Consider the following 18,763-nt stretch of genomic DNA (forward strand, 5'->3'; position numbering starts at 1 on the left):
GCTGATTAATCACAGAGCGTCCTGTTCGACTGGAACGAGCTATCATGCGCGTTAGACCAAGGTCTCCGACTCAAAACTAAATATGTGTGGCGTCTATTGCTTCTTTTAGTGATGACCTCGTCTCACATGATCGTTTCGATCCCTGAATGACTTGTTGTGTTTAGCCAGACGTAGCTCACACGATGCGATGATTGCCGCTTCCCTCTTGTATTAGGCCACGTGAAATCCGACTGCCGCTAGCTCAGATTTTTGTTTTTCCACTTTTCTTTTTACTTTTAGCTAACTCGCTATTAGCGGGAGAGTGTGCAGTTTTGAAATGTTGTTCTGTATTTCCCTTTTTCACGTAGACTCTAGCATTGCAGATTTGAATGCGAAGGTATAAAAAGTAATCATGCTCCCTTTCCTTGTGGTTTTCGGTCTCTTTGCTTCATAATTTTCGCTCAAACACTACAACTACGAAATAGGCAATCAGATTGGTCAAACAGTTGGCGAATTTGTCGCGGCCAGTCCGTTTCGCTCCACTATGCACAGTAGCGAATGTGGGGCTCGTGCGGCAATAGCCAAGAGAATGCTCCTGGGTAGCGCACACGGTGCCTTTTTTTCTGTCGGTCAACACTCAGGGAAGAGACTTTTACAACCCATTCGACAAGAGTTAAACACACACAAGGGCAGTAAGATGTATGACATTCCATGCACAGATCCGAATGGATTTTTAGGCTATCGAAAGAAAGAAAAAGTAGCCCATTTCTTTTATGCCAAACATTCTTGCGATCGATCGGCTGGTCGATTACCCCCGATTTAAAGTGTCAATTTGTCTCGAACTTTCTTTCTATAATTAATTTATAATCTTCAGTTATACATTTTCTAGCCTGTGCAGGGGTCACATTTCGGCGTTTAGTTGAACGTTCATTTGAATATTAATTGAAAGACGCTTGATACAAACACTGCGTCCTTGCGTAAAGAATTAATCGTTTCGCTACTTTATCGACAACGCGTAGAAAACTCGGGGAGATGCAGGAGTACTTGAACAAATTCGTCCGTCGTTTTGGCGCGAATGTTTTCTTGAAAGACCGGTAGAAGCAGACACTCGGCGACCGTAACAGGGGGCAGGCGACTCCCCCGGACAGCAGAGAAGGTTAAAACCGACAGTTCACCGTTTTGTGCTAAAACGCCGGAAGAAAACAGGGTCCATAAAACCACTTTAATACCGGGTCTCTCCCCCTTGTGACCGATATAAAGCTGGATAATAAGATACGGGAGACACCATACGGCTACCGTTTGTGAATAATATTGCCAGCAGCCATATCACCCTGCAACTCACAACTGGCAACCCACTGAAGCTAAGCAGGTGTGAGCCTGGTCCGTACCTGGATGGGAGACCTCCTGGGAAAAACTAAGGTTGCTGCTGGAAGAGGTGTTAGTGGGGCCAGCAGGGGGCGCTCACCCTGCGGTCTGTGTGGGTCCTAATGCCCCAGTACAGTGACGGGGACACTATACTGTAAACAGGCGCCGTCCTTCGGATGAGACGTAAAACCGAGGTCCTGACTCTCTGTGGTCATTAAAAATCCCAGGGCGCTTCTCGAAAAGAGTAGGGGTGTAACCCCGGTGTCCTGGCCAAATTTCCCCCCTGGCCTCCTAATAATCCCCTTCTATGAATTGGCTACATTACTCTGCTCTCCTCCCCACTGATAGCTGATGTGTGGTGAGCGTTCTGGCGCACTATGGCTGCCGTCGCATCATCCAGGTGGATGCTGCACATTGGTGGTGGTGGAGGGGAGTCCCCATTACCTGTAAAGCGCTTTGAGTGGAGTGTCCAGAAAAGCGCTATATAAGTGTAAGCAATTATTATTATAATATTCACTGCTCCTGGGAAGGGCAGGAACAATCGCTACCAGCACTGACGAGAATCTCGGTCCCTAGCGTCCCCATGTAGTTTCACAGAAACTCCTACATTTTAATCCCATATTCCATGGAACAAAGGGACAGTAAAGTCCTAAAATGCTCTCTGCAAGGATACTGTGGAGATGGCACAAGTGCTCCTGCACTAGTAGGACTCTCCTCCAGGCAAGCTTGAAAGGGCAGCTGTTCCCCCTGATTTGATGTCCCTGCTCTTCTGCCATTGAGCAGATACTAAGGAACAAGCCTGAGACTCCCACAGGAACAGCTGGTGTTCTTCCAAACCGCAGGTAGAGTCTGCTGGAGGAGCTGTAAGAAGAGTGGCCATAGCCTCAGACAGCACAGCATTCATACCCAACCCATACAGATCCCCCCTCCAGCACAGCAAGAAGCAGCTCATGACAAGAGACCCTTTGCAACCAGTTTATTGCTCATTCACATCAAGTCAGTTCATGGGTTTGTGTTGCTTCCTCCTGCGCAGGACTGTCCCCAGCAGAGCAGCACAGACCAGCCCCACCGCAGTCACCACACCAGCCAGGATCACAGCCTCCACAGGCAGGCCTGGAAAGAAAGCACAGAGGAGCCTCAGCAAGTGGGCACTGCCACGGAGAGGGGCCAGCCGACATGACAGCACCTCCTGCCAGTACCTGTGGACTTGCCCTCCTCTGCTCTTAGCTGGGAGCTCTGGCCTTCTGCCTCCACTGGCCTCTCAGCAACCTGCTCTTGCAGCACAAACACGGGACCAACAGTGGCATCAGCTTCCCACTCAGGAGCTGCAACAAGAGCAGGACAAGCCTGGCTGTAGACCACACTGCTTGACCCCCACTTTCCCGAGGAGATCCATGCCATGAGCGGCAGAGCAAGGGTGCCTTACCCCCTGTAGAAGCCAGGTCCCTCCTGCTCCTGCCACCCCAATACCTGGATCGTACACTTGGCACACAGCTCGAGTCACAGCAGCTGCAGACCTGGTCACTCCCATCCACTGATCTCCACCTACAGCAGGGACACAGGGTCAGAGCAGCTCCCTCACCTGAGCACCAGCTGGACACAGCAGCCCCCTGCCTCCTCACTGACCTGCTGCCCTCAGTGTAGCAGTCCTTGTTCAGGGAGTCCACACTCTGGGAAGCAGGAGTCACCTTCAGGTGGCAGGTGATGTAGATCTGCCAAGAGCACGAGTGGATCAAGCTACACCCAGGCCTCCATCTGGGGCTTGTAATGGAAATGCTGTTCCACAACCTTCACAAACCCATAAAAGCAGAAGGATCAAGTACTCACTGAGCTCCTGGCATCCTGATAGAACCTGAAGGCATCCAGCTTCATCTGCAGCTTGGTGTCCTGGGTTCTTGGCATGAACTGCGAGCTGGAGCCTGTGGATTTGGCGTCAGTCAGGCACCTGAAAGGAGAGAAGGCAGTGTAGAACTGGAGAGACGGCAGGCAGTATTCACTAGCTCAAGCCACCCGAGGTCACACCCACCCTTTGTTCTCAATGAAGGAGTAGCTGGGGGTGGAGGTCTGGTCAGGGACCAAGGTGGCCACGCAGCTGTCCACAAAGAGCCGAAGGGGCTGGTGGTTGGCCTGGGTGACGGAGGCTTCGATGTTCAGGACGTCCCCCAGGTAGAACACATTGGAGGACCTCTGGGAGCGCCAGTCATCTGGATGGGAAAGGAACCCCAATCTCAAGCACAGATCCCGTCGATCCAACTGCACTGGCTGTACAGTCACACCGTGCTTCATCTCAGGGGAGACCTACCACTCATGAGGCTCAGGGAGAAGTCCAGCAGATCCTCAGCAGACTTGGTGGAGGTGTAGGGGACCCAGGTGGGCTTCAGGGCATTGCTGCTCACATTGTGGAGCCTAGCACACAGGAGGCAGGTGTCAGCAGGGAGTCAAGCTCCAGGCAGGCAGCCCTGCTGCTCCTCCAGGACTCACCTCATGTACTGACACTCGATACCCACAACGGCGCCATTCGTTCTCACTATGGGGGTGTTGGCCAGCGGCTTCGGGGTGTAGTTGAGAGAGAAGCTGTACACCAGTTGCTCGTCCACAGTCTAGACAGATCACAGATCCAGTCACCCAACTGCCGAGAACCCGAAGCTGCCCAACGGCAGAACCACTTACACTCAGCACACTGCGACACGCCTGCAGCTCAGCCTCGAAGATCAGGAGCTGCGCCGCGGTGTCCTGCCGGGTGACCGCACAGTCTCCCAGGCTGAGATCCGAAGCGTTGATCAGCTGCCCGGTGCCGAACAGGTCTGTCTTGACCTGCACCACGATCGTACTCTCCCCGCACTGCGCCGACACAGCCCGGATAACCTGCTGCTTCTGCTGCCGTGGCAGCAGAGGCGAGTCCAGAAAGGCGACCCCCTTGCGCCTGATGCCGGATTGGACGTTAGCGCGGGCGCGCCATTGCGCAGCATCACACAGAACTGCGAGGAACAGCAAGGTCAACAGCCGAAAGGCGAGACCACTAGAAAACCACATCTTGAAATGAAAACAACTCGCAAAACCACGATACCTGCTGTTTGCGAGCTCCTTCTTTTTAAAGCCACCGAGACTTTCGCACGTGATGACGTTCAGGTTCGCAGAGTGAAGATTTTCACGAGGACCCGAACTCGGTCAGCTCACACGCAGGAGGACAGGATATGGAATCCACCCCGTGGAAAAGCCATTATAGTTCAAGTGAAGGAGGATCATGGAGACTCATTTCTCCTGAATAGACGGGTCATTGTTTACAGTGAATACTTACGGTTAAACACCGGGGTAAAGTTAGCTTGAAGTTCGAAAACGATTTTGGCACGCCTGTAGCGTTTTCACGACACAAGCTATTGGCTTGTGAACAGCATTCCCCTATCCCAGTGCATAGTGCCACATTAAATAGAAGCACGAGAAAAAGAGATTCAGAACGCAAAGCTGTGTCGGTCTTCTGTGTAAACAATCGGTTTGAAAATCATGGGAGCTGTTTTTAATAAGCTGCTGAGTCAAGAATATTTGAATCTTTCTGCTGTCAGTATTGTGAATATAGTTGACCCTTACCTGAATGAAAACAGGACATAAAGAAAGGGTTTCAGAAATCAAGCAAAACTTTATTCCCGTGCTTACAGTCTGGGTAATTGGAGACTGCGCTGTTCTGCTTCCTATGGTGATATACGGTTTTTTCGCACGAAGCCGTGTTGAGCAGTATTTCTCGCGTTGTGGACGTGTGTACACAGCGGTCCCCCCGGGTTCCAGTTAGTGCGTAATTACGCATCGATGAAAAACCGGAGGTTTAAAAAAAGATAATTAGCTCACTGATAGTTTGATGTAGAGGCTGTGGACATTTCCACAAGTCGTGGTCTTTAAAATGCATTTGGTTTGAAGGCGTTCTGTGCTTCCATTGCGAAGATATGGACAAAAGAATATTCGTGCGTGGTCCAAAAAAGTGCTAAAAACGACAATGTGAAGGCTATTAAAACATTCACAATGTACTTGATACACAAAGCAAGTGTTTTCGTAACCCTAGGAGGTTTCGTGAAAGCGCTACAGGCGTGCCAAAATCGTTTTCGAACTTCCGGCGAACTTTCCCCCGGTCAGTTACACTAGGACACTGGCTGTATTTTGCGGTACGTGCGTCTAATATTTCCTGTTAGAGCTTTTGCCTGCTGGCCACCAGATGTTAAGAATGATCTGATCAGAGGTGAACTAGTGAGAAAAGATAAGACCTGGTCCGAAAACGTCTCACTTTACATACAGTACATCATAAGATCTCATTATTGATTATGTGGGAAAGGTTTGCACAAATGATTTCAATGAATTTGCCGAAAATGAGATATTTCGTGGCTTTAATGTGTCCCTCTAGTGAAAAGACAAACTCGTAGTGATACAGTATTTCCTTCTCCAGATCTGTGGGCAGTGACGACACGTGTTTTGTCCCCCAGCTGAAATGTTGGTTGTGGGGACTTCAGGAGTCAGTCTTCTACAGTGGAAAACACGAACAGCTTTACTTTAAGTCTTCACGATAGCACACACACACACACAGTCATTGAAATCGATTTAGACTGATCTGAAGAGTGTCTATTGGGTTGGACTCCTGCCTAGTGTACATGCAGGGGGAGTTTGCATGTTCAGTTATGCTAGGAACTGGCTCATCTCCACCACTTTAATTGGACGTGGGCTGTAGAGAACTGGGTGAAAGTCACAATCATCTTGTTCATGCACAGCACTAGTCCCCAAGTTAAATCATGGTTTAATTCCTCCTTTGACAGGTAGCTGAAGGAGGAACTAATTGTAATCAAACTAGAAATGTTTGGCTGCCTGGGTCCTGGTGTGTTGTTCTAAAGAACTAGAACAGGAGGGCATTGGCTGAACTCACTCAGAAGGGAGAGGGAGCAAGTTTGTCAACTTGCGCCCGAGGGCTGGAGAGATGAAAGAGGAATTGGTTATGAGCCCTATAGGTATTTCCCCCCTCCCCCAAAGTGCAGTCAATTAGAATCCAGGCCAGTCGAAGGAATATCATTAAGACCACAGACTCCAAGAAAAAGCAGTGGCCAAGAACTAGTGCAAGTACTTGTCTATGAAAGACGGAAAAGCACGGCCATTGAAGAGGCTTACAGGGACATCTTCACAGACACTGAACTACAGCACTTAATGCTGACAGAAGAGGGAAGCATACAAGACAGTACACAAGGGAGTTCAGAACAAGGCCTTTATTCATACTCCAGATTAGGCTTGGTATTCTGGATGTGAGGTCTAGATCTCCACACAGCCACCAACACCAGAGAACAGACCACAAGCACAGTGGAGGCAGCTACTACCAGCAGCCCATAGCTCAGGAACCGGGGTGCTGTGGAGAGAAGAGCTTTAGTGAGGGGTCAGACACAGGGAACAGGATCAGACACTCAGCCTCCATCCCCCTCCCTCACCTTCAGGATGGGAATCCAGCTGACCCAGAGCTGGAAGCTCGGATCCAACCAGGATCACTTCCCCACTGGACACCAGCACAGTTTCTCTGGAGGAGTCCTCTGCCACTCGAGCAACAGCTCTTCCTGCAAGAGGACAGGACAACAGCATCAGGAAAGGATACACACAGCTGACTAGCGCACAACCGCCCTGTCCCCAGAGAACTCACTCCTCCTGCCACAGGTGGGCACACAGCGGTCAGTAGCGGTCGGCTGGCACACTGCTGCACTACAGTGGATGAACACCTGGAGAGAGCAGAGCAAGGGTCACTGCACAGCCCAGGACCAGCCACCACCTCCTTCCCCACAAGCTGCTCCCTACCTTCTCCATCAGAGGCACCTGAGAGGCAGGATCCACAAAAGTGAACATCTGAATCATGAAGCGCTGGTAGTGCGTTGGGTACGGCAGCCCTGAGGGGCCACCCACGGGGATCAAGGTGCTCTGGTAGTTGTCACCTCCATAGGGACACCTGCAAGGACAGCAACAGGGAGGGTGAGCCCTGCCACAAGGGGACACTACCAAGACAAGCCAGTCTGAGCCACAGGGGTCAGGTTACCCAGCAACCAGAAGGCTCCAGCTGGGCTGGCTGAGAGGACTGGGAGTGGAAGTGGCCCAGCAGTCCCCCAGGGTCAGGACAATGTTGGGGTCAGTCCTGTTCAAGATGTGGACCTCCACATACACAGGATCCCGCAGCACCTTGGTCACAGGGTAGTCCAGGTCACTGTAGTAGGAGTCATACAGCTCTCCTGAGGAGAAGAGCAGCAGCGGGGTTCAGCAGAAGCCCCACACACTCAGCTCACACAGCCCAAGGCCCGACAGCTACCTCTGGCAATCCTGAGCTCCACACGGAGAGGTCCTGGAGACACTGCCGGAAGGGGTGGGGAGACTGTGTAGACCACAGCCCGCACTGGAACAAGGTCATCATCTGCATACCTGCACTGGAAGAACAGCCTGGAGAGAGAAGCAGGCAGTCATGGGATCCAGCAAGACCAGAGCACTGTGGGAAGCAGCAGCTGCTCACTCACTTGTAGAAACTGTCCCTTGTGATGGAGCCAGCAGGTCCCCCAATCACAGCAAATGTTGAGGACATCATGTTCTCATACACCACAGCACCACCTTCAGTCTGGAGGAAGGACACATGAACAAGGTCAGGAATCACCACAGGAACAACATCCTCAGCTGAAGGATCAAGCCCCTCACCTTCATGCTGGTGCCACAGGCACTGACTGGGAACTGGAACATGGCAAAGCCAGCAGTGGTGCTAACAGGGCCACAGGGGGGACTCCTGCCCCCCTGCAGGCTGACTGAACCCAGGCTCAGCTGAGGGCTAGTGGCATTCTTGGACACGACCACCACAAACTGGCCATCCCTGGTGCACTGGACAGTCACTGGAGGAAAGCAAGAGCTGGTAAACCAAGCCTGTTAAGCTCATCATAGAAGACACTCAAGATCCCAAAACCCACCTTCATTCCCATAGTAACAGCTATTTTGGCTGGTCAGATCAAAGCAGCAATTTTTAGCTTCACAGTCGCTTTTACCGATAGTCAAGTTACCACATGCTATCTTATCACCGTCATTAACCAGGCACTTCTGAACCTGAGCTACAGACCAATCCAACACCAGCAAAAACAACACACTGTACAACCCCATCCTCCCTCTGATCATGAACTTCTCCACCGTGAAACTCGCCGAGGAACTGCAAACAAGCGGCGCTCAGCTCCTGAAATACTCGCTGCGCCCTGATCGGCTGAGGGCGGCGATTGGAGGGCTGTAGGGCCGGAGCGCGCGCACGAGGATTTCGGACACTCAGAGGGTCGTCAGACTCAGCTGATTAATCACGGAGCGTCCTGTTCGACTGGAACGAGCTATCACGCGCGTTAGACCTAGGTCTCCGACTCAAAACTAAATATGTGTGGCGTCTATTGCTTCTTTTAGTGATGACCTCGTCTCGATCCCTGAATGACTTGTTGTGTTTAGCCAGACGTAGCGATGATTGCCGCTTTCCCTTTTGTATTAGGCCTCGTGAAATCCGACTGCCGCTAGCTGAGATTTTTGTTTTTCCACTTTTCTTTTTGCTTTTAGCTAACTCGCTATTAGCGGGAGAGTGTGCAGTTTTGAAATGTTGTTCTGTTTTCCCCTTTTTCGCGTAGACTCTGGCATTGCAGATTAGATATCATGCGGGTTAGACTAATGTATCTGACTCAAAACTAATTTATGGCGTCTGTTAGGGTAACCATATTTTGTTTTTCAAGAAAGAGGACGTGGGGACGAACATCGACACTCGACACATGCCTCCAAAGTAATGAATCTTTATTACTTTTTCTAATCAAAAATCAATTTAAACTCTAATTTTGATTAATCTTCTTAGTAAACTTTTAAACACTTGCAGGGATGCTCTTTCTCTTCCATATTGGCAAACAAGGAAAAAAAATATAGCCCTATTTTTAAAAGTTTTTTTTTTCATTTTAACAAAAGTCTTAACATCTGAGGAAAAAATGAGGACATCATAACTTTTGCAATCAATGAGGACTTCTCCTAAATGATCGATTTGGCTCTACCTTTATTTCTATAATTCATTTATAATCGTCAATTGATAATGTTTTAGGCCAGGCGTTTAACTTATTAACGTTCATTTGAATTTGAACAGAAAAGACGCAGAGTACATTATACTGCGTTTTTGCGCTGTATTACTAAACATCGTTGTTACTCTCCCCAACGAGCAGAAAAGTGAGATGTAAGAATATTTCAACATGAATTCGTCCACTGGTTTGGCGCGAATGTTTTCTCGAAAGAGCGCTAGAAAAACACGCGGCGGCTGTGACAGGGGCCAGGCGACTCTCCCGGCCAGCGGAGAAGGTTAAAGCCGCGAGTTCAGCGTTTTGTGCTGAAACCCCGGGGGAAGACTGGGTCGACAAAACCGCTAGAATACCGGGTCTCTCCCCTTGTGAAAGAAACATTCGTTTCCTTGTGACCGGTATGAAGCTGGATAATACGATACCCGTTTGTGAGTAAAATGCTACTGCTCCTGGGAAGGGCAGGAACAATCGCTACCAGCACAGACGAGAATCTCGGTCCCTAGCGTCCCCATGTAGTTTCACAGAAATTCCTACATTTTAATCCCATGTTCTACTGCCCAAAGGGACATGGATTCGTCCAATATACGTACATACACGGTACAGGGAAAATACGGCTATACGTAAAAATACTGAAACGCTCTCGGCTGGGTCTTTACACCCACCTTTGATGTCCAAGAAAGGGATCTGTATGCTAGATCTCCAACCATTTATGTATAATGATCATATACATTAGAATTTCATTCTAGACGAATTAAGGACCACATTTGTGCATCTAAGGTGTATGTTCAACATCTTCTCCTCAATAGATGAACAGCCCTAAAATCCTCTCTCCAAGGCTAAGGTGGAGATGGCACAAGTGCTCCTGCACTAGTGGGACTCTCCTCCAGGCAAGCTTGAAAGGGCAGCTGTTGTTCCCCCCGATTTGATGTCCCTGCTCTTCTGCCATTGAGCAGATACTAAGGAACAAGCCTGAGACTCCCACAGGAACAGCTGGTGTTCTTCCAAACCGCAGGTAGAGTCTGCTGGAGGAGCTGTAAGAAGAGTGGCCATAGCCTCAGACAGCACAGCATTCATACCCAACCCATACAGATCCCCCCTCCAGCACAGCAAGAAGCAGCTCATGACAAGAGACCCTTTGCAACCAGTTTATTGCTCATTCACATCAAGTCAGTTCATGGGTTTGTGTTGCTTCCTCCTGCGCAGGACTGTCCCCAGCAGAGCAGCACAGACCAGCCCCACCGCAGTCACCACACCAGCCAGGATCACAGCCTCCACAGGCAGGCCTGGAAAGAAAGCACAGAGGAGCCTCAGCAAGTGGGCACTGCCACAGAGAGGGGCCAGCCGACACGACAGCACCTCCTGCCAGTACCTGTGGACTTGCCCTCCTCTGCTCTTAGCTGGGAGCTCTGGCCTTCTGCCTCCACTGGCCTCTCAGCAACCTGCTCTTGCAGCACAAACACGGGACCAACAGTGGCATCAGCTTCCCACTCAGGAGCTGCAACAAGAGCAGGACAAGCCTGGCTGTAGACCACACTGCTTGACCCCCACTTTCCCGAGGAGATCCATGCCATGAGCGGCAGAGCAAGGGTGCCTTACCCCCTGTAGAAGCCAGGTCCCTCCTGCTCCTGCCACCCCAATACCTGGATCGTACACTTGGCACACAGCTCGAGTCACAGCAGCTGCAGACCTGGTCACTCCCATCCACTGATCTCCACCTACAGCAGGGACACAGGGTCAGAGCAGCTCCCTCACCTGAGCACCAGCAGGACACAGCAGCCCCCTGCCTCCTCACTGACCTGCTGCCCTCAGTGTAGCAGTCCTTGTTCAGGGAGTCCACACTCTGGGAAGCAGGAGTCACCTTCAGGTGGCAGGTGATGTAGATCTGCCAAGAGCACGAGTGGATCAAGCTACACCCAGGCCTCCATCTGGGGCTTGTAATGGAAATGCTGTTCCACAACCTTCACAAACCCATAAAAGCAGAAGGATCAAGTACTCACTGAGCTCCTGGCATCCTGATAGAACCTGAAGGCATCCAGCTTCATCTGCAGCTTGGTGTCCTGGGTTCTTGGCATGAACTGCGAGCTGGAGCCTGTGGATTTGGCGTCAGTCAGGCACCTGAAAGGAGAGAAGGCAGTGTAGAACTGGAGAGACGGCAGGCAGTATTCACTAGCTCAAGCCACCCGAGGTCACACCCACCCTTTGTTCTCAATGAAGGAGTAGCTGGGGGTGGAGGTCTGGTCAGGGACCAAGGTGGCCACGCAGCTGTCCACAAAGAGCCGAAGGGGCTGGTGGTTGGCCTGGGTGACGGAGGCTTCGATGTTCAGGACGTCCCCCAGGTAGAACACATTGGAGGACCTCTGGGAGCGCCAGTCATCTGGATGGGAAGGGAACCCCAATCTCAAGCACAGATCCCATCGATCCAACTGCACTGGCTGTACAGTCACACCGTGCTTCATCTCAGGGGAGACCTACCACTCATGAGGCTCAGGGAGAAGTCCAGCAGATCCTCAGCAGACTTGGTGGAGGTGTAGGGGACCCAGGTGGGCTTCAGGGCATTGCTGCTCACATTGTGGAGCCTAGCACACAGGAGGCAGGTGTCAGCAGGGAGTCAAGCTCCAGGCAGGCAGCCCTGCTGCTCCTCCAGGACTCACCTCATGTACTGACACTCGATACCCACAACGGCGCCATTCGTTCTCACTATGGGGGTGTTGGCCAGCGGCTTCGGGGTGTAGTTGAGAGAGAAGCTGTACACCAGTTGCTCGTCCACGGTCTAGACAGATCACAGATCCAGTCACCCAACTGCCGAGAACCCGAAGCTGCCCAACGGCAGAACCACTTACACTCAGCACACTGCGACACGCCTGCAGCTCAGCCTCGAAGATCAGGAGCTGCGCCGCGGTGTCCTGCCGGGTGACCGCACAGTCTCCCAGGCTGAGATCCGAAGCGTTGATCAGCTGCCCGGTGCCGAACAGGTCTGTCTTGACCTGCACCACGATCGTACTCTCCCCGCACTGCGCCGACACAGCCCGGATAACCTGCTGCTTCTGCTGCCGTGGCAGCAGAGGCGAGTCCAGAAAGGCGACCCCCTTGCGCCTGATGCCGGATTGGACGTTAGCGCGGGCGCGCCATTGCGCAGCATCACACAGAACTGCGAGGAACAGCAAGGTCAACAGCCGAAAGGCGAGACCACTAGAAAACCACATCTTGAAATGAAAACAACTCGCAAAACCACGATACCTGCCGTTTGCGAGCTCCTTCCTTTTAAAGCCACCGAGACTTTCGCACGTGATGACGTTCAGGTTCGTGGAGTGAAGATTTTCACGAGGACCCGAACACGGTCAGCTCACACGCAGGAGGACAGGATATGGAATCCACCCCGTGGAAAAGCCAGTGTAGTTAAACCGGAGGAAGATCGCGGAGACTCATTTCTCTTGAGCAGACTGCTGATTGTTTACAATGAATATTATAAACTAGGATCTTCGCTATATTTTGCGGCCACGGTATCTAATATTTCCTGTTACAGCTGTTGTTTCTGACAAGATGTACAAAATGAATAAGAAAAGATCTAGTCCCGAAACGTCTGAATTCACATCAATTCTAAGATTATTATAGAATTGAAACTGTGAATATCTCCTTCTGTCAAAATGACCATTGTATAGTTACAGTCTTGTAAATGATAAAACTCCTTCTTTATTTTCGTTCGAATGTTCTTCTGCTTCGCCGATCAATCTGGAGGAAAAGCGCTGGGTGAACGATTTCAAGAATTAAAAGCCTAAAACGGAGAAAGGGAGAAACTCGTCGTGATATTTCCTTCTCCGGATCTGTGTGCAGTGCAGACACGCTTTGTCCCAGCGAACATGTCAGACGCGCGCGGAGCGCAGACAACTGTTCTCACACCTTCCGATTCAGGAGTGAAAGAGGCGCCTGGCGTTGCTGCTCTTTACATTAGGGCTGCACGCATGCTTCTCTGTTAGCACTGCTTTCCTGAAGCTCTGGGGTTCTGGGTTCGATTCGTGGTGGGGTTTCTTCTGGAGGAGTTTGCAAGCTCTCCATTTTCACCCCACCGTCCAAATACTGTACGTGCTGTCACGGTGAACGGCCGGACTAACTCCCCCCCGCACGTCTGATGGTCCACTGTGTGTCGGCTTAGGAACCGGCTGGTCTCCACTTTCTGTTGGGCTCAGTGCTTTCAAGTTCTTTCATGTAGACGAGCTGTTGACAAATCCTACTAATTATTAGTTTTTCTTGTGAAACTCAACTGTGCATCGCCCATTTTTCTTGCTTAAGCCTGTATTTTACACCCAAAAGAAACATGGGTAGCGTCATAGGAATTGTGTAATACATCTATAGATTTTCTAACATTTTTATCCTGTACAATGTTGCAAGGGAAGCTGAAGCCTATCCCAGCAAGCAACAGGCCCAAAGTGGGGTACACCCAGGATGGGACACCAGTCTATTGCAGTGAATATTGGAAGGTAGTGTTGTTTTTTTTTAATGTATCAATAAAACAATGCATTTCTGATACAGTGGGGGTGTTACAGACGTATGCCTAGCTTTACTGTTTCATGTTTCCATGCTATGTTCCTGCTGTAATAGTGCGTCTTCCTGACTACATAGTTTTAAATCAGCACTGCTTCTACGAAAAACCAAGGGAAGGTGTTGAAAAAGTGGTTTTCAAGAGCTCTTCGATGTCAATCATGCGTCACATTTCCAGTTTTGATTTTCTTTCAGATATCTGCATGAGCATGTACTGTGTCCTCCAGAATTATTGGCACCCTTGGTAAAGATGAGCCAAAAAGGCTATGAAAAATGTCTTTGTTATTCATCAGCTTGATCTTACACTGAAAATATGAGAGAAATCGAACCTTTCGGTGAGGTAAAATTGTTCAAAGAAAAACAATCCTTTTAAAAAACAAACATTTTTCTCAAAAACACACGTGTCACAATTATTGGCACCCCTCCCTTTGCCAAGATAACAGCACTGAGTCTTCTCTTATAATGCTGGATGAGGTGGGAGAACACATACTGTATAAAGGGATCTGAGATCCTCGCTTGTGGACTCTCCTCTTCAGCTCACCCCACAGCTTGATTCTGTGGTCAGTGAACCATGTCTGTGTGGGTTTGGATCATTGTCCTGCTGGAAGATCCAACCACTACCCAGTCTTAGCCTCCTGGCAGAGCAGCCACATTTTGACCTAAACTCTCCTGGTATTTGATGGAGTCCATGATTCCATGATATATAAGAACTGTTCTGGGTTAGTTTGAGAAAAATACACCAAGTATCTCTGTTTCGCATCCATGCGCTTGAAAGAAAAACTTCTGAGATGGACTTCTGACTGCCTTTAAAGGGGAAATGGGAAATATTTCTCCAACAGAGCCACATTCGTCAACGATTGATTGAAAATGAATACCTCGCAAAAATCAAGTATTATGTCCTGGCTGAAAGGAATAGACACCAAGAGTAATGAGGCCAACTCCGACAGATCATGCACACCTGTTGAGATTGCGGAGGATTATACATCGGCCACCGACAAACTCTGCTGCTGAACCTGCTAGTGTTAGCAAGCGTCGGAAGATGGCTACAAGGCGGTACGATCCAAATGATCTAAATTTGGGATTTACTTTGGTCAGTGAACCATTTCTGTGTGGGTTTGGATCATTGTCCTGCTGGAAGATCCAACCACTACCCAGTCTTAGCCTCCTGGCAGAGCAGCCACATTTTGACCTAAAATCTCCTGGTATTTGATGGAGTCCATGATTCCATGTATCCATCCAATCTGTGGGGATGCAGATCTCCCGCAGACACAAAGAAGCAGTGGCAGGCTGGTTGCTGTGCCAATCAGCGCTCTCTGGCTCTGTGCCAGGCAGTGGTGCTGCTTGCGACGTGGTGGGAAAGATTTCTACTGAGATGCTCTAGCAGTGGGCTCTCTGAAGTCCGGCTAGTTAGTTCAGGCTTACTAGCAGAGTTTGTGCACAGGAGAAAAATGACTGCGGGTCCCAGCAGGTCAGGAAGAAGACCGGTCCGTGCCTGATGAAGCGCTAGTTCTGAATAGTGATTCAGCTGTCCACGAGGCTTGCTGCTGATGCTAACTTCGGGTGGATCCTTTGGTTACACGCTGGCAACCTCCGTCCTCGACTCTTAGAGCAAAGGAAAGTCCTGCACTCGGACACACTGGCCGTTACGTGGTGGTCCAGGCTGAGTCTGAGGATGCTCAGGTGGAGCCCTGAGGCTGAATGTCCAGCAGGCGCGCTGCGAGAATCTCCTGCGCTTCCCCAACTGTTCTGCCCTGCAAACCGTTCCCCAGGGGCTCCGTGTTGCCTCTTTTTACCTAGAGGAACTGCAGGTTGTTCATTGGTTCAACGTTTCATGGGCATCAGAGATCCACGTGAGGTTAACCTGCCCTACCAGTTCCTGATTGGCTGATGAGTAACCATGCCCTTAGGGTCGTAAACCAACTTTGAATCAGACTCTGTCTTGAAATCTCAGACTTTAAGGCGCCAGAGATGAACAGTTATTAAGTTTGCTGGAGAATATCAGGAATTTGATAGTTGCTCCTTATCAGGACACTCTATCAGCTAGAACAGTGGTTCTCAAACTCTGGTACGTGCCGCCAGGTGGTAAGCCATATGACCCTGGAACTGTGTTGTGTGCGCTGAAAAATCGGGACGGGTTTTCATATTTTCTATTTTAATACGTGTCCAATACGCAGCCTACGTACTTCGGTACAGCGCTCCGCTAATATTTAAGTGGACACAGAGTTATGATGTAATTCCATACCTCTCTATAGGAATGCATGCTATGAAGTAAGTGACCAATTGTATTTAAAAAAAGCTATCTCCACCGAATAGGGAGGTAGGAGAACGTGCGTGATCTTGGAACACGCCAATCTTGTAAGCATGGGAAAGCGTGATACATAACAGAAAAATATATAAGAATTGTTCTGGGTTAGTTTGAGAAAAATACATCAAGTTTCTCTGTTTCGCATCCATGCGCTTGAAAGAAAAACTTCTGAGATGGACTTCTGACTGCCTTTAAAGGGGAAATGGGAATTATTTCTCCAACAGCGCCACATTCGTCAACGATTGATTGAAAATGAATACCTCGCAAAAATCAAGTATTATGTCCTGGCTGAAAGGAATAGACACCAAGAGTAATGAGGCCAGCTCCGACAGATCATGCACACCTGTTGAGATTGAGGAGGATTATACATCGGCCACCGACAAACTCTGCTGCTGAACCTGCTAGTGTTAGCAAGCGTCGGAAGATGGCTACAAGGCGGTACGATCCAAATGATCTAAATTTGGGATTTACTTACACCGGGACAGAGGAAGACCCAAGACCACAGTGTGTCGTGTGCTGTGAGATTCTCAGCAATAAAAGCATGAAGCCAGCACTTTACTATGAAGCATGCGCTCTTGAAGGATAAGCCTGTTGATTTTTTTCAAAGGAAACTTAAAGATCTGAAGCAGCACAAGTCCACCATAACAAACAGTGCCACTCCAATTTCCAAAGCCCAAGAAGCATCTTACTACTCAAGCTTGCGGATCGCTAAAGCAGGTAAGCCCCACACTATCGGTGATGAACTTTGTTTACCATTGGTAAAAGAGCTGATACTTATTATGTGTGGAGAAAAAGTTGCTAAACAGCTCGACCTGGTGGCCCTTTCGAATGACACAGTCACTCGCAGAATTATTGATATGGCAGATGATGTCAAAAGTACGCTGATAGAGCGCGTTAAGATGAGCAGATTCTTTTCACTGCAATTAGATGAGTCTGTAGATGTCGTCAATTTGGCAAATTTGCTTGTTTACGTTAGATATGAGTTTGAGGGCATGTCGCATGAGGACTTTCTGTTCTGCAAGCCGCTACCATCAAGAACTACAGGAGAGCGCGTATTTCAGCTTCTGAATGAATTTATTGAAGAGAATGGCATTGACTGGAAAAAATGCATCGGAGTTTGTACAGACGGTGCTAGAGCGACGACAGGCAGACACAGCGGTGTTGTTGTACGAATTAGAAGAGGTTGCTCCAGACATGAAGTGGGCGCACTGCAGCATCCACCGCGAGGCCTTGGCCGCCAATAAAATGCCTGAGGATCTGAAATCCGTGTTAGACTCTGCTGTCAAAGTTGTGAATTTGATCAAAGCTCGACCAATTAATTCATGTCTGTTCAGTGTGCTTTGTAATGAAATGGGCGGCGAACATGTGCAGCTTTTCCTACATACCGAAGTGAGATGGTTATCAAGGGGCAGAGTGCTCACGAGGCTCCTTGAGCTGCACTCTGAGGTACAGATGTTTTTGCATGACCAGCAATCTCCCTTGGCAAGTCTATTTGATGATCCAGTGTGGCTGGTAAAATTGGCCTACCTGGCTGATATATTCTCATGTTTGAATGAGCTGAATCTGGGACTGCAGGGCTTCTCTTTAACAATTTTTGATGTGTCTGACAAGATCACTGCTATGAAGAGAAAGCTGCAACTGTTTGTTAACAAAATCAACACAGGCGATGCATCTGCTTTCCCAACTCTGGAGAACCACCTGCACACATATGGTGTGGAACTTGATGCTGCTGTTCGAGATGTGATTACATTGCACCTCTTCTCATTGAAAGAACAGTTCTCAGAGTATTTTCCAGTTGAGGCCACACCAGAGTGGATCAGGAACCCCTTTACTGTTGATGCCGAAAGAATACCCAAGAACCTCTCCTGTGCTGAGCAAGAGAAGTTGCTCGAGTCATCATCTGATGTCAGAATTGAAACGACAGTCACCGTTGCATTTCTGGATCCAAAGACGGAGTGAATACCCAGCCCTCTCATTCAAGGCTGTGCAATTTTTGATGCCTTTTGCTACTACCTACCTTTGTGAGAAAGGCTTCTCTGCAATCAAGACAAAGTACCACAGCAAAATGGATGCTGAGCCAGATCTGCAGTTGAAGCTCACTGCCCATCGTCCATGACATTGCAAGGCTTTGCTAAACTAAACAAGCTCACCCCTCTCACTGAAATGGTAAGTGCTCAGTGTTTGTGTTTCTATTTTTATTAGATGTGTATGTGAGAGTGTGCACATGCCCACATGTTGGTCATTGAGATTTGTGGTTCCTATGGGAAGATGACTTGGAGGCGGTACTTGGATGCTTTGGTTTGATCAGTGGTGGTACTTGGTCCAAAAAGTTTGAGAACCACGGAGCTAGAAAAACCTTACTTGTTAACCACATGGAATGGCCTCTCTGTATCAAGCACCACTGAGATGAAAGAGAGAGGGACTAGCAAGGGAGCAGAAAACTTAATTGCTGTATTTTAGTAAGCCTCGCCGCTACAACACCGATCAGCAAAATGTGGAAAGGGTGTCAAAAACC

General features: G+C 49.3%; 3 protein-coding genes and 1 long non-coding RNA gene across 4 annotated transcripts; all 4 read right to left on the reverse strand.

Moving 5' to 3' along the window:
• Nucleotides 1–2,341: 2,341 nt before the first annotated feature.
• On the reverse strand, nt 2,342–4,377 carry LOC138237771 (zona pellucida sperm-binding protein 3-like). Its single transcript, XM_069187616.1, has 8 exons — nt 4,015–4,377; nt 3,826–3,944; nt 3,647–3,750; nt 3,371–3,548; nt 3,172–3,289; nt 2,927–3,056; nt 2,544–2,669; nt 2,342–2,457 (listed from the first exon to the last, which is right to left on the reverse strand). Exons 1-8 carry the CDS (start codon nt 4,375–4,377, stop codon nt 2,342–2,344), a joined length of 1,254 nt encoding a protein of 417 aa, XP_069043717.1.
• Nucleotides 4,378–6,563: 2,186 nt separating this feature from the next.
• On the reverse strand, nt 6,564–7,149 carry LOC138237829 (uncharacterized). Its single transcript, XR_011189144.1, has 3 exons — nt 7,001–7,149; nt 6,795–6,917; nt 6,564–6,715 (listed from the first exon to the last, which is right to left on the reverse strand). It is a non-coding gene; the product is annotated as an uncharacterized lncRNA (long non-coding RNA).
• A 7-nt stretch (nt 7,150–7,156) lies between these two features.
• Nucleotides 7,157–8,545, reverse strand: LOC138237828 (zona pellucida sperm-binding protein 4-like). Its single transcript, XM_069187675.1, has 5 exons — nt 8,295–8,545; nt 8,032–8,219; nt 7,857–7,954; nt 7,655–7,782; nt 7,157–7,300 (listed from the first exon to the last, which is right to left on the reverse strand). The coding sequence occupies exons 1-5, from the start codon at nt 8,494–8,496 to the stop codon at nt 7,263–7,265; spliced, it is 654 nt and encodes a 217-aa protein (XP_069043776.1). The 5' UTR covers nt 8,497–8,545; the 3' UTR covers nt 7,157–7,262.
• A 2,029-nt stretch (nt 8,546–10,574) lies between these two features.
• On the reverse strand, nt 10,575–12,610 carry LOC138237772 (zona pellucida sperm-binding protein 3-like). Its single transcript, XM_069187617.1, has 8 exons — nt 12,248–12,610; nt 12,059–12,177; nt 11,880–11,983; nt 11,604–11,781; nt 11,405–11,522; nt 11,160–11,289; nt 10,777–10,902; nt 10,575–10,690 (listed from the first exon to the last, which is right to left on the reverse strand). Exons 1-8 carry the CDS (start codon nt 12,608–12,610, stop codon nt 10,575–10,577), a joined length of 1,254 nt encoding a protein of 417 aa, XP_069043718.1.
• Nucleotides 12,611–18,763: the final 6,153 nt, after the last annotated feature.

Source organism: Lepisosteus oculatus, chromosome 3, assembly GCF_040954835.1.
Source record: "Lepisosteus oculatus isolate fLepOcu1 chromosome 3, fLepOcu1.hap2, whole genome shotgun sequence".
In the NCBI taxonomy this organism is placed as follows: domain Eukaryota; kingdom Metazoa; phylum Chordata; class Actinopteri; order Semionotiformes; family Lepisosteidae; genus Lepisosteus; species Lepisosteus oculatus.

Bases quoted from the DNA above. Each gene is read 5' to 3' on its own strand.
- LOC138237771 (XM_069187616.1), bottom strand. From the start codon at position 4,377: ATGTGGTTTTCTAGTGGTCTCGCCTTTCGGCTGTTGACCTTGCTGTTC. The intron at 3,057-3,171 runs GTGAGTACTTGA...TGCTCTTGGCAG, and splicing joins ATCAGGATGCCAGGAGCTCA to ATCTACATCACCTGCCACCT. The intron at 2,458-2,543 runs GTACTGGCAGGA...CTTTCTTTCCAG, and splicing joins AGAGGAGGGCAAGTCCACAG to GCCTGCCTGTGGAGGCTGTG.
- LOC138237828 (XM_069187675.1), bottom strand. From the start codon at position 8,496: ATGATCAGAGGGAGGATGGGGTTGTACAGTGTGTTGTTTTTGCTGGTG. The intron at 7,783-7,856 runs GTGAGTGAGCAG...TTCTCTCTCCAG, and splicing joins ACAAGGGACAGTTTCTACAA to GCTGTTCTTCCAGTGCAGGT. The intron at 7,301-7,654 runs GTAGCTGTCGGG...CTGTCCTTGCAG, and splicing joins GGAGCTCAGGATTGCCAGAG to GTGTCCCTATGGAGGTGACA.
- LOC138237772 (XM_069187617.1), bottom strand. From the start codon at position 12,610: ATGTGGTTTTCTAGTGGTCTCGCCTTTCGGCTGTTGACCTTGCTGTTC. The intron at 12,178-12,247 runs GTAAGTGGTTCT...TGATCTGTCTAG, and splicing joins CGTGTCGCAGTGTGCTGAGT to ACCGTGGACGAGCAACTGGT. The intron at 11,290-11,404 runs GTGAGTACTTGA...TGCTCTTGGCAG, and splicing joins ATCAGGATGCCAGGAGCTCA to ATCTACATCACCTGCCACCT.